Raw genomic sequence first — 14,739 nt, 5'->3', positions numbered from 1 at the left:
GCACAGCTTCTGGACTGCTCCTCAGCGGAGGCAGGATACAGGGATGTGCCGGCGGGTCAGAGTCATGACGTCACAACATTGGTGCCACGGTATGGGACCATACCAAGTGACAGGGTAAGGAGGGGGAGGCGTGGAAGGAGGTATTGCTGCTTCTGACTGGACACTTAATTAATTTTTTAGGTGATTGGCAGCTGGGCAGGCATTCACTTCAAATAGGCAGTGCGTCCTATATTTTATTTCCCTGATTCATGGGGCCCCTCCAACCCTCGGGGCCCGATACAGGTGTCCCCTTTGACCCCCCCTGTCGCCGGGCCTGTATATATATATATATATATATATATAGATGGTATAATGGGATTTATTACACTTTGACTTGTTCATTTTGGGGCAGTAATAATGTGTTCAGAAACCAATATTAATGTATTACTTTATTAAGCGGCAATATTAATTTATTATTTCATTATGGGGCAATACTATATGATTTATAACTGGGTAAAGAAGAATTTACTTGTGAAATATCAACACTTATTCCAGGATGAGCAAATTGCCATTATTTGACTAAACTAAGAAATACCAGGAGCATAATTTGCATACATCTGCAGACCAACACTTAATGAACATACACGCACTGTCTGTTTTTAATGTTACTTACACACAAGTGTGTGTAAATAACATTAAAAACGGACAGTGCGTGGATATTACACACATATGTATATATATATATATATATATACATACACACACACACACACACACACACACACACACACACACACACACACACACACAATGGTCTTTAGCATGCAAAGTTATGCGAGATCAGTCGATCGTTCACAAAAAATAGTGGTGTGGCTAGCTTGCACATTGTAATTAAGATGGTCAATCGTAGCTGTAGGCTATATGCCTGCTCTAAGTAAATGCTATGACAGTATTTTACATGTATATATAAAGAGCCACCACTGAGCAGGAGGTAATTACATCAGCATCAGTGCAAGGTGTGTACAGTGGCTAGGATAACAATACACATCGGACACACATAAGAAATAAATATTTCATTTATTCAGCTTCAAGGTTCTGTTTTCCATTTTTGTGTTATATAAACCAAATTGAAGCTGTATTTGGTGTTAATCTGAAAGTAATATTTAACACACTACCTCAAAAAATAACAAACAACAATTTATCATGTGAGTATTGCTAAAATGACTTTCAGGTCTTAGACGTATCGACTTGCCCTTTCCAATGCAATAAATACACAGGGAAAAAAACCAAGTATTAATTTCTGAGCTGAGCTGTTTATTTTGCTGCTTAAAACCTACGTGACTGTATTTAAGTAATTAAGGGGGCCTCCATACTATGCTTCACATAACGCGCTATTATATATATATATATATATATATATATATATATATATATGTATACACATATGCACTATGTGATACGAATATAAACATATTTCGCAAACTGCAGCAAACAGATCAGTTTATACAAGGAAGTGTTCGGTACGGACATGCGTTTCAAGTTATTGCAGGCTTTTATGATTTTGTTTCTGTCTCTGCACGTTAAACCATTTAAATAGAACAATCAGGAACATGAAAGTGTGTATTTAAAATAGTGACAACATCTTCTCTCCGGTCATGATTTTCCTGCGGCAAATTTAGTGGCATATTGCATGTTACAGGTCAAGAAGACAATACAGTATAGATTCCGTATTATTTTGGTTATCTTCTGGAGATTAAAGCTGTTTTTATTTTCTTGGGACAAATGCAGCAGCGAAACACATACCAGCTGATCAGAAAACACTCCTGCCAAAACGGTCTGTTTTTTCTTTTCCAGGGCACACACCAACCAACAGTTTTTCTTTGCCATTCCACAGTTCTTTTTAAGGGTTGAATGATGGCACAGTTACCTTTAAGTACTTTTGTTTCTATTATGTAAAAGCTTGATCTTTGCTAAGCAAGCTTGCTGACTACAGCCTGGTTGAGAGAATTCAGTTGGTTGGTCCATTTATCTAATGCAGTGTACCGTGCTCCCCCTCTCTTCTGATGGTCCAGTTCGAGTAGTTGGTTCACTTGATCAATTCGTCCGTGAATAGTGCTGAAAATAAAAAAAATAATCGTTATGGTAGACTTACTATTGAAAGCTCTATTTATTCTAATCCACAGGATTCACAGGATAACATTGGATATGAGGTAGCGACAGCGGATTGGCACCAAAGGATCAAAGCTTTCGGCCTCCCAGAATGCAACGGGCCCGTCCCTATATCCCCGCCTCCTGGCTCAGGCAATTCAGTTGTTCTCCAAAGCTCAAGGCAGGAGCATCATAGAGAGCCCTAATCAGGCGAGAAGAACACACATGCACAGCATTCCGTACAAGGAGGAAGAGGTTAATAAGTGAAAGGATCCTCAAATCAGGTGCGTCAGGGTGGGATCCCTGTGGACTTAGGAGAAATACAGTTATCAACGGTAAGCCTACCATAACGATTATTTCTCCTGCAGGGTCCATAGGATAACATTGGGATGTCCCAAAGCAATTTAGAGGTGGGGAGGCTCCTGATTGGACAGGAGAATCCTGCGCACAAATTCAGCGTCCTGAGAGGCGAAGGTATCAAAGGCATAATGTCTAATGAATGTGTTAATGGAAGACCATGTGGCTGTCTTACATATCTGTTCTGCTGAAGCACCATGTTGTGCTGCCCATGACGGACCTACCTTACGAGTAGAGTGAGCAGAGACATTAACCGGAACAGGGAGATCAGCTTTAGAATATGCTTCTGAAATAGTCATTCGAAGCCACCTCGCCATTGTCTGCTTGTCAGCAGGCCATCCTCTCTTGTGAAATCCGTAGAGAACGAAGAGAGTGTCTATTTTTCTGGTGGCACTGATATGACCCATGTAAATACTTAAAGCACGGACTACGTCCAACGATGCATCTCCCACAGAAAGGTGCGGCCTTAGAAGGCCGGGAATACAATTTCTTCGTTGAGGTGGAATTTAGACACCACCTTAGGAAGATACCCAGATTTGGTTTTGAGAACCGCACTCTCTGGATAAAAAAAAATAAAATCAGAAAATAAGGGGCGACATAACAATGCCCCTAAATCTGAAACTCCTCTAGCTGAAGCAATAGCCAGTAGAAAGAGAACTTTAGCTGTCAACCATTAAAAATCCACTCGTTTTAGTGGTTCAAATGTGGCAACTTGAAGGGCCTTTAGGACTAAACTTAAATCCCAAGGCACAGTGGGAAGAACAAAAGTAAGCCTCCCTTAGACCTTTGTCCATTCCTAACTGAAGGAATGCTAGGACTCTGAAAACTCTGAAAGACATAGGATCAAATTTCTGGTCACTGCACCATTGAATATAGGCTTGCCATATTCAGTGATAAATGCGAGCTGACGATGGTGTCCTTGCTTTCAGCATTGTTTGAATTACCCGTTTTGAGAATCCTCTTGCTTTCAGGATGGAAGTCTCAAGAGCCACACCGTCAAAGACAGTCGATCCAGTTGCTTGTGATAGCAAGAACCCCGAGACAGTAGATCTGGACTTTGAGGAAGTAGGAATAGAGCATCCATCAACAACCTCTACAGATCTGTGTACCAATGTCTTCCGGGCCAAGCCAGAGCTAATAGTATCACGGCGCCCCTTCCTTGTTTTGCCTTACGCATCACCCTGGGTAACAGGGCGATTGGTGGAAACACACAGGCCAGACAAAAGACTCATCTCACTGACAGGGCATCCTTTGCTCTTGACCCGTATTCGAGGAACTTTGTTGTTCTGACAGGACGCCATGAAATCCATCTCCGGTAACCCCCACTTGTCTACCAGAATTTGGCGTGTAAATTCGGGGTGTAAAGTCCATTCGTTTGCATGAATGGCGTGTCGACTGAGAAAATCCGCTTCCCAGTTTAGGACTCCTGGAATGAACACTGCGGACATGGCTGGATAATTAAGTTCTGCCCACTTTAACGTGTGACTTACCTCCTTCATTGCGTTTTGGCTGCAACTTCCTCCCTGATGGTTGAGGTACGCTACTGCCGTTGCATTGTCCGAGCGGATCTGGACTGGTTTCCCCTGAAGGATGTCCTTTGGCTGAATAAGTGCCATATATATGCCTCGAAGTTCCAATATATTTATTGGCAGGCAACTCTCTTCCTTGGTAAAGTGCCCCTGGAAGCAACTTCCTGACACTGCTCCCCATCCGTTGTCAGAATTTCCTAATCTTATATCCAAAAGGGTCTCCCTTTGTCCAGATGGGATGTCTGCAGCCACCAGGATAATGACCTCCTTATTTCCAGAGGAAGGACCATAGTCTGCGTTTTTATTGTCTGATGAAAACCATTCCATTTGGAAAGGATCAGACATTGAAGAGGCCTCGAGTGGAACTGAGCATATTCCACCATGCGTAATGTCGACACCATCAAACCCATCACATGCATTGCTGCGTGAATGGATACCCTTTGACACTGTAGCAGCTCCTGAATCCTTGACTGAATTTTGGATATTTTGTTCAGAGGTAAAATAACTCTCTGAAGACTCGAATCAAACACATCCCCCAAGTGAATTATCTGATGTGACGGAACCAGGGATGACTTTGCCCAATTTATGAGCCAACTGTGTCTCTGCAAACAAGCTATAGTCTGCCGCAGATGACTCTGAAGCAATTCCAGAGATTGTACCAGGATTAATAAATTGTCGAGGTAAGGAAAAATCCTTATCCCCTGCTGACGGAGATAGAATACCATTACCACCATAAGTTTGGTGAACACTCTGGGAGCTGTGAAACGTTCAAATGGTAGGGCCTGAAACTGAAAATGTTGCTGGAGGATAGCAAACCTGAGATAGCGCTGATGGGACAGTGCTATAGGAAAACGTAGGTAAGCATCCTGGATATCCAGGGATACCATAAAATCTTCCTGCTCCATGGGCAAAATAATGGAACGTAAAGTCTCCATATGAAACCGAGGAACCCAAATGTACTTGTTCAGCACTTTGAGATTGCGTATGGGCCGAAACTACACATTTGGCTTCTGGACTAGAAACAGGTTGGAATAAAAACCTTGTCCTCGTTGTGCAGGAGGAACTGGAATTATCACTCCTGACTGAAGCAACTTCTGAACTGCCTCTTGCAAAGCCTTGGCCTTCATTTCCACTGAAGTCGGGCTGGTACAAAAAAACCTTTGAGGACGGTGTTCCTTGAAAGCAAACGCATAACCGCGAGATACCGCTTCTTGCACCCAGGCATCTGTGGTAGACTGCTGCCAGATCTGTGCAAACTGAAGAAGAAGTCGGCCTCCCACCCTGGGGTCTCCCAGGTGGAGGCCTGAACCATCAGGCTGATGGTTTATCTTCTGATTTGGAAACTGTCCCCTCTGGTAGCCCAATGCTTTTTAGTCTTACCAGACTTGTCAGATTGATACTGTTTGCCATAACCCTTTTCTTTTGCTTTTCCTTGAGTCCGAAAGGGCCGAAAAGCTGGAAATCTAGGCTTGGATTTAACTGTGGAAGGAAACTTTACTTTCTTGGGGTCTGCTTCTGACTCAAAAATACTGTTTCGTTATTTACCAAAAAGAATATCTACAGTAAAAGGCAAAGACTCAAGAACCTTCTTAGATTATGAGTCAGCATTCCATGTACGTAGCCAAACCGCTCTACAAGCTGCTATTGCGGAGGCTGATGCCTGAGAGGCAATTGAACCCATATCCAAGGCTGCTTCTTCCATAAAAATAGCTGCCTGTTTGATATGTGCAATATGGGATTTTTGCTCTCTAGATGCCTTTGAAAGGTCATCCTCCAATGCATCAGCCCAGGCTGCCACTGCTTTTAACATCCAAACCGAAGCCATGGTTGGTCTTATGATTGCCCCAGACAAGGAGAAAATGGTTTTAAGAAAACCATCTATTATCCTATCCGTGACATCATTTAATGATGTTGAAGGCAGAGGTAGTGTAGATTTTCGCACCAGTCGGATGACATGCGTATATCTACTTTGGGAGCCACCTCACTTTTTAAACAATCCCCAGCCGGAAGAGGATAATGGGAATTCCATTTCCTTGGAATTCTAAACTTCTTACTGGGTGTAACCCAAGCCTCTTGCATAATTTCCGTCAGCTGTTCTGACCCAGGAAACTCAGTCCTAACTATTTTTGGACGTTTGAACACAGGTGCCATAGATTTTAACAAAGGCTCTACTGCCTCTTCTAAGGATAGAATGTTTTTCATAGCACTAATTAGCTCTGGAATGACCACTGAGCTAAGGCCTTTCTCCTCGTCTCTGTATGCAGACCCGGAGTGTGATGAGTACTCATCCTCCGACAAGTCCTCATTTGAAACATGTGTAGACTGTGAGGATGTTATTTCCTGTCTATGTGATTTACTTACCACCGGCATTTCAGCATGTTTCTGCTGAGAGGCTGACGATTCCTGTACTGGATGTGATAACCCCAAGGTGGAATGTTGCATATAAGGGTTAATAGTGTAACATATCCCTGGTATATGAGCTGGCATTATCCGCTCAGCTATACTGGATAATGTCTGTGCAAAAGAAGCCCATTGGAGTTCAACCTGAACCTGTGCCTGCCTCGGATTATTCAAGAGGCTTTGTTGAAAGCTAAAACAATTTGCATATAATCCATTTTGAAGCAGATCCTGAGAGGTTAACCCAGCTTTGCAAGACAAACATGGCATGAGTGATGGTGCTGCTGTGGAGAGAGTATCCTCCTCACTCTTGCCTCTCTTAGGCATGATAAATAAACCACACACCTTTACAGTGTTAACTACACAAATTGTGACTGCAATCACTTTAAAATTTGTTAAAGTGACATACAATCCAATCCCTGCCTGCTCTGCACCAGCATCGAGGATCGGAATACACAGAAACGGACAGAAAATAGTAAAGTCAGCAATCACACTAGCAATCAGTCACAGGTTATACATAAGTATAATAGTGTTCATTCTAGCACCCTGCACCTCTCACAATACTTGCAGTTCCTGTTTCCTGCCTGGCGTGTTGCTCTATGCTCTGGATGCTTATGGCACACTCTGGTCTGTATCTCAGTGCTGAGATACAGACCAGAGTGTGCTAAAAGCATCCAGAGCAGAGAGCGTCACCCCAGGCAAGAAAGAGGAACTGCAGGGGTTGTGAGATGCACAGAGTGCTAGAATGAACACTAGTATAATAAGCAATATGAGCACATAATCAACTACAGATAAATTTCAAGTATGTAGGAGAAACATATTACTGCATTACCTTATATAGGATTTAAATGTATTCAGACGCACAGCGAAAGAAAGCAGCAATACACAGACACCCGCCGAAACAGCACTGTACACGTGGGTAAGCGTTGTCACGACCCGGCGGGGAGTTGTTGGAGCGACTCTAAGGTACATATAAGACGCATTTTTAGAAAGATCGCTCAAAAAATATAGTAAGATTATATTTAAAAAAAAATAAAAAAAATTATGGCTGCTAAAAACCAGCAGCCCATTGACCATAGTCTGGCTCCTGCCGCACCCAACAAAAAACTGAATTGCCTGAGCCGGGAGGCGGAGATATAGGGACGGGCCCGTTGCATTCTTGGGGGCCGAAAGCTTTGATCGTTTGGTGCCAATCTGCTGTCGCTACCTAATGTTATCTTGTGGACCCTGTAGAAGAAAATATATTTTTTTAATTTTCATAAAGCCAACACTTTGAAATATCCGTAATAGCATTGCTGACAGTTTTCCCACTTGTAATCCAAATTTATTGAGATGTACATACACCTATTAAAACTAACTAAATATACTGCTTCAGCTTTCCGGCTTCTTTTGTTTTTTTGGTTTTATTCACCATGACCTTTATAGATTCCATGCAGAGATATTTGTTTTTTTTATACCCATTTGCTTTAGAAACTTACATATTATACAGATGCATTCTATCCAGAAGACTGGATGTAGCTGGAATCCCGGCTGTCGGAATCCCGATGCCGGAATCCTGACTGCCAGCAGCGTCACCACAGCTATTCCCACTGCTGGGTGTCCATGACACCCATGAAGTGTGAATAGAACCTGTGGTGAGGCAAGCGCAGCAAGCCCACAAGGGGATTCGTTCCGCTCGTCCTCATGTCGGCATTCTGACGGTCAGGTTTCCGGCGTCTGTATTTCAACCGCCGGGATCCCGTACCCAAACCCAAAAGACAACACAATTAATCCTTTCTGCCTAGATGAAATAAAACGTCTTGGTGAAAAATCAAATGTAATGGGCCTGGTTCGGAGTCACGAGCAGACTGATGTAATGGGCCAGATTCTCAGTCGCAGGCAATGCCAATATTTATGCAAATTGTCTATGGTTATCAAATGCACATGCATCTAAGTCACTAAATGCATACTGCAGTGTATACACAGAGGCTCTGTATTGTTTTACACGTATGTGGTGGCCAGTAAGACGCATGAAGATGGTTTATCTTATAGGTGTGTCACTGAACCGGTTGCAAACTCAGACGCTTAATTGTTCACACTGGAGGCAATAATCTAAAGTGAATTCTGCATAGAGCTGGTGCAAGCTTTGATGGTGTGATTGATGGTCACGTCTTAAGATGCACCAAGCTGTATTTTAGTATCTAAAGAGACTGAATGTAGGACTCAGCTTTTGCACATTCAGAGACACAGCTGTACAACAGGGAAGGGCTTGTAGTGGTATTAACATAAAGCCATATGTGTAAGAGCAGCAAGAGATGTACATACGGACTCAGAATCAGCCCTTATGTATTTAGGAAAACTTGGCTCTGTAATGTAACCTACATCCTCTTGTTTGAAAACACATTACGCTGTATGCATTTATGAATAAAGGTGCAAATATCACAAGTATGCCATAAACTACAGCAATAAATTCATTAAGTACTTTTAGTAACAATTTGCTGTAGACTGAGCAAAGCCAATATCGGATTGTTAAATACACTTTTTTTTTTTTGCTCTTTGCACCATGTTAATAAACACAGCAGTCCTGGTGTACATGCAGCACCTCTTTGTGTGAGTGTGCAGTCTTCTCACTATTGCCAAGGTGTAGTGTGCAAGAAAGTGTTAGGAAACTGGTTAAATGAAGAAAAAAAAAAAAGAATTTACTCACCGGTAATTCTATTTCTCGTAGTCCGTAGTGGATGCTGGGGACTCCGTCAGGACCATGGGGAATAGCGGCTCCGCAGGAGACCGGGCACAAAATTAAAAGTTTGACCACTAGGTGGTGTGTACTGGCTCCTCCCCCTATGACCCTCCTCCAAGCCTCAGTTAGGATACTGTGCCCGGACGAGCGTACACAATAAGGAAGGATTTTGAATCCCGGGTAAGACTCATACCAGCCACACCAATCACACTGTACAACTTGTGATCTGAACCCAGTTAACAGTATGATAACCGAAAAGAGCCTCTGAAACGATGGCTCCCAACAATAATAACCCGATTTTTGTAACAATAACTATGTACAATTATTGCAGACAATCCACACTTGGGATGGGCGCCCAGCATCCACTACGGACTACGAGAAATAGAATTACCGGTGAGTAAATTCTTATTTTCTCTGACGTCCTAAGTGGATGCTGGGGACTCCGTCAGGACCATGGGGATTATACCAAAGCTCCCAAACGGGCGGGAGAGTGCGGATGACTCTGCAGCACCGAATGAGAGAACTCCAGGTCCTCCTTAGCCAGGGTATCAAATTTGTAGAATTTTACAAACGTGTTCTCCCCTGACCACGTAGCTGCTCGGCAGAGTTGTAATGCCGAGACCCCTCGGGCAGCCGCCCAAGAGGAGCCCACCTTCCTTGTAGAGTGGGCATTGACAGATTTAGGCTGTGGCAGGCTTGCCACAGAATGCGCAAGTTGAATTGTGCTACAAATCCAACGAGCAATCGTCTGCTTAGACGCAGGAGCACCCAGCTTGTTGGGTGCATACAGTATAAACAGCGAGTCAGACTTCCTGACTCTAGCCGTCCTTGAAATATATATTTTTAATGCTCTGACAACGTCCAGCAACTTGGGAGTCCTCCAAATCGCTAGTAGCCGCAGGCACCACAATAGGCTGGTTCAGGTGAAACGCTGACACCACCTTAGGGAGAAACTGAGGACGCGTCCGCAGTTCTGCCCTGTCCGAATGGAAAATCAGATATGGGCTTTTGTACGATAAAGCCGCCAATTCTGACACTCTCCTGGCCGAAGCCAGGGCCAGTAGCATGGTTACTTTCCATGTAAGATATTTCAAATCCACCGATTTGAGTGGCTCAAACCAATGGGATTTGAGAAAATCCAAAACTACATTGAGATCCCACGGTGCCACTGGAGGCACAACCGGGGGCTGTATATGTAGTACTCCTTTGACAAAAGTTTGGACTTCAGGAACTGAAGCCAATTCTTTCTGGAAGAAAATCGACAGGGCCGAAATATGAACCTTAATGGACCCCAATTTGAGGCCCATAGACAATCCTGTTTGCAGGAAATGTAGGAATCGACCCAGTTGAAATTCCTCCGTGGGGGCCTTCCTGGCCTCACACCACGCAACATATTTTCTCCAAATGCGGTGATAATGTTGTGCGGTCACTTCCTTCCTGGCTTTAATCAGGGTAGGGATGACTTCCTCTGGAATGCCTTTTTCCTTTAGAATCCGGCGTTCAACCGCCATGCCGTCAAACGCAGCCGCGGTAAGTCTTGGAATAGACAAGGTCCCTGCTGAAGCAGGTCCCTTCTTAGAGGTAGAGGCCACGGATCTTCCGTGAGCTTCTCCTGAAGTTCCGGGTACCAAGTCCTTCTTGGCCAATCCGGAGCCACGAGTATCGTTCTTACTCCCCTTTGCCGTATAATTCTCAGTACCTTGGGTATGAGAGGCAGAGGAGGGAACACATACACTGACTGGTACACCCATGGTGTTACCAGAGCGTCCACAGCTATTGCCTGAGGGTCTCTTGACCTGGCGCAATACCTGTCCAGTTTTTTGTTGAGGCGGGACGCCATCATGTCCACCATTGGTCTTTCCCAACGGACCACAATCATGCGGAAGACTTCTGGATGAAGTCCCCACTCTCCCGGGTGAAGATCGTGTCTGCTGAGGAAATCTGCTTCCCAGTTGTCCACTCCCGGGATGAACACTGCTGACAGTGCTATCACATGATTTTCCGCCCAGCGAAGAATCCTTGCAGCTTCTGCCATTGCCCTCCTGCTTCTTGTGCCGCCCTGTCTGTTTACGTGGGCGACTGCCGTGATGTTGTCCGACTGGATCAACACCGGCTGACCCTGAAGCAGAGGTTTTGCCAGGCTTAGAGCATTGTAGATTGCTCTTAGTTCCAGTATATTTATGTGAAGAGACGTCTCCAGGCTTGACCACACGCCCTGGAAGTTTCTTCCCTGTGTGACCGCTCCCCAGCCTCTCAGGCTGGCATCCGTGGTCACTAGGACCCAGTTCTGTATGCCGAATCTGCGGCCCTCTAACAGATGAGTACTCTGCAACCACCATAGTAGAGACACCCTTGTCCTTGGCGACAGGTTTATCCGCTGATGCATCTGCAGATGCGATCCGGACCACTTGTCCAGCAGATCCCACTGAAAAATTTGTGCATGGAATCTGCCGAATGGAATCGCTTCGTAAGAAGCCAACATTTTTCCCAGGACTCTTGTGCATTGATGCACAGACACTTTTCCTGGTTTTAGGAGGTTCCTGACGAGTTCGGATAACTCCCTGGCTTTCTCCTCCGGAAGAAACACCTTTTTCTGAACAGTGTCCAGAATCATCCCCAGGAACAGCAAACGTGTCGTCGGGATCAGTTGGGATTTTGGAAAATTCAGAATCCACCCGTGCTGTTGGAGCACTACTTGGGTTAGTGCTACTCCGACCTCCAGCTGTTCTCTGGACCTTGCCCTTATCAGGAGATCGTCCAAGTAAGGGATAATTAATACGCCTTTTCTTCGAAGAAGGATCATCATTTCGGCCATTACCTTGGTAAAGACCCGGGGTGCCGTGGACAATCCAAACGGCAGCGTCTGAAACTGATAATGACAGTTTTGTACCACGAACCTGAGGTACCCTTGGTGTGAAGGGCAAATTGGGACATGGAGGTAAGCATCCTTGATGTCCAAGGACACCATAAAGTCCCCTTCTTCCAGATTCGCTATCACTGCTCTGAGTGACTCCATCTTGAACTTGAATTTTTGTATGTACAGGTTCAGAGATTTCAGATTTAGAATAGGTCTTACCGAGCCGTCCGGCTTCGGTACCACAAATAGCGTGGAGTAATACCCCTTTCCCTGTTGTAAAAGGGGTACCTTGACTATCACCTGCTGAGAATACAGCTTGTGAATGGCTTCCAATACCGTCGCCCTGTCGGAGGGAGACGTTGGCAAAGCAGACTTTAGGAACAGGCGAGGGAAGACGTCTCGAATTCCAACCTGTAACCCTGAGATACTACCTGCAGGATCCAGGGGTCCACCTGCGAGTGAGCCCACTGTGCGCTGAAATTCTTGAGGCGACCCCCCACCGCCCCTGAGTCCGCTTGTAAGGTCCCAGCGTCATGCTGAGGCCTTTGCAGAAGCCGGGGAGGGCTTCTGCTCCTGGGATGGAGCTGCTTGCTGCAGTCTCTTACCCTTTCCTTTGCCTCGGGGCAGATATGAATGTCCTTTTGCCCGCTTGTTCTTATAGGAACGAAAGGACTGCGGCTGAAAAGACTGCGTCTTTTTCTGCTGGGAGGTGACCTGAGGTAAAAAGGTGGATTTCCCGGCTGTTGCCGTGGCCACCAAATCCGATAAACCGACCCCAAATAATTCCTCCCCTTTATACGGCAATACTTCCATATGCCGTTTGGAATCCGCATCACCTGACCACTGTCGCGTCCATAAACTTCTTCTGGCAGATATGGACATCGCACTTACTCTTGATGCCAGAGTGCAAATATCCCTCTGTGCATCACGCATATAAAGAAATGCATCCTTTAAATGCTCTATAGTCAATAAAATATTGTCCCTATCCAGGGTATCAATATTTTCAGTCAGTGATTCCGACCAAGCCACCCCAGCACTGCACATCCAGGCTGAGGCGATTGCTGGTCGCAGTATAACACCAGTATGTGTGTATATACTTTTTAGTGTATTCTCCAGCCTCCTATCAGCTGGGTCCTTGAGGGCGGCCGTTTCTGGAGACGGTAACGCCACTTGTTTTGATAAGCGTGTGAGCGCCTTATCTACCCTAGGGGGTGTTTCCCAGCGCGCCCTAACCTCTGGCGGGAAAGGGTATAACGCCAATAACTTCTTTGAAATTTGCAGTTTTCTATCGGGGGTAACCCACGCTTCATCACACACTTCATTCAATTCCTCTGATTCAGGAAAAACTACAGGTAGTTTTTTCACACCCCACATAATACCCCTTTTTGTGGTACTTGCAGTATCAGAGATATGCAAAGCCTCCTTCATTGCCGTGATCATATAACGTGTGGCCCTACTGGAAAATACGTTTGTTTCTTCACCGTCGACACTAGATTCGGTGTCCGTATCGGTGTCTGTGTCGACCGACTGAGGTAAAGGGCGTTTTACAGCCCCTGACGGTGTTTGAGACGCCTGGACAGGTACTAACTGGTTTGCCGGCCGTCTCATGTCGTCAACCGACTTTTGCAGCGTGCTGACACTATCACGTAATTCCATAAACAAAGCCATCCATTCCGGTGTCGACTCCCTAGGGGGTGACATCACCATTACAGGCAATTGCTCCGCCTCCACGCCAACATCGTCCTCATACATGTCGACACACACGTACTGACACACAGCAGACACACAGGGAATGCTCTGATAGAAGACAGGACCCCTCTAGCCCTTTGGGGAGACAGAGGGAGAGTTTGCCAGCACACACCCAAGCGCTATAAATATATAGGGACAACCTTAAATAAGTGTGTTCCCCTTATAGCAGCTTAAATATTATTAATATCGCCAAATAAGTGCCCCCCCTCTCTGTTTTTACCCTGTTTCTGTAGTGCAGTGCAGGGGAGAGCCTGGGAGCCTTCCTAGCAGCGGAGCTGTGTAGGAAAATGGCGCTGTGTGCTGAGGAGAATAGGCCCCGCCCCCTTTTCGGCGGGCTTCTTCTCCCGTTTTTCTTACAACCTGGCAGGGGTTAAATACATCCATATAGCCCCAGAGGCTATATGTGATGTATTTTTAGCCAGAATAGGTACTTTCATTGCTGCCCAGGGCGCCCCCCCCAGCGCCCTGCACCCTCAGTGACCGTTGGTGTGAAGTGTGCCGAGAGCAATGGCGCACAGCTGCAGTGCTGTGCGCTACCTCATGAAGACTGAGAAGTCTTCAGCCGCCGGTTTCTGGACCTCTTCTCTCTTCGGCATCTGCAAGGGGGTCGGCGGCGCGGCTCCGGTGACCCATCAAGGCTGTACCTGTGATCGTCCCTCTGGAGCTAGTGTCCAGTAGCCTAAGAAGCCAATCCATCCTGCACGCAGGTGAGTTCACTTCTTCTCCCCTAAGTCCCTCGTTGCAGTGAGCCTGTTGCCAGCAGGACTCACTGAAAATAAAAAACCTAACAAACTTTTTCTAAGCAGCTCTTTAGGAGAGCCACCTAGATTGCACCCTGCTGGGACAGGCACAAAAACCTAACTGAGGCTTGGAGGAGGGTCATAGGGGGAGGAGCCAGTACACACCACCTAGTGGTCAAACTTTTAATTTTGTGCCCTGTCTCCTGCGGAGCCGCTATTCCCCATGGTCCTGACGGAGTCCCCAGCATCCACTTAGGACGTCAG

General features: G+C 45.6%; 1 protein-coding gene across 2 annotated transcripts in view; it reads right to left on the bottom strand.

The window, feature by feature from the left end:
• Nucleotides 1-1,039: 1,039 nt before the first annotated feature.
• Nucleotides 1,040-14,739, bottom strand: part of COPS2 (COP9 signalosome subunit 2) — a 176,038-nt gene continuing 162,338 nt past the window's right edge. For both annotated transcript variants that reach the window (XM_063926036.1, XM_063926037.1), the window contains exon 13: nucleotides 1,040-2,094. In XM_063926036.1, coding sequence (XP_063782106.1) covers nucleotides 1,950-2,094 — 145 coding nt within the window. In that variant the 3' untranslated portion in view covers nucleotides 1,040-1,949. The remainder of the gene's footprint in view (nucleotides 2,095-14,739) is intronic.

This window comes from Pseudophryne corroboree, chromosome 6 (assembly GCF_028390025.1).
Source record: "Pseudophryne corroboree isolate aPseCor3 chromosome 6, aPseCor3.hap2, whole genome shotgun sequence".
NCBI classification, from domain to species: Eukaryota; Metazoa; Chordata; class Amphibia; order Anura; family Myobatrachidae; genus Pseudophryne; species Pseudophryne corroboree.
This window is presented reverse-complemented; position numbering and strand designations above follow the sequence as displayed.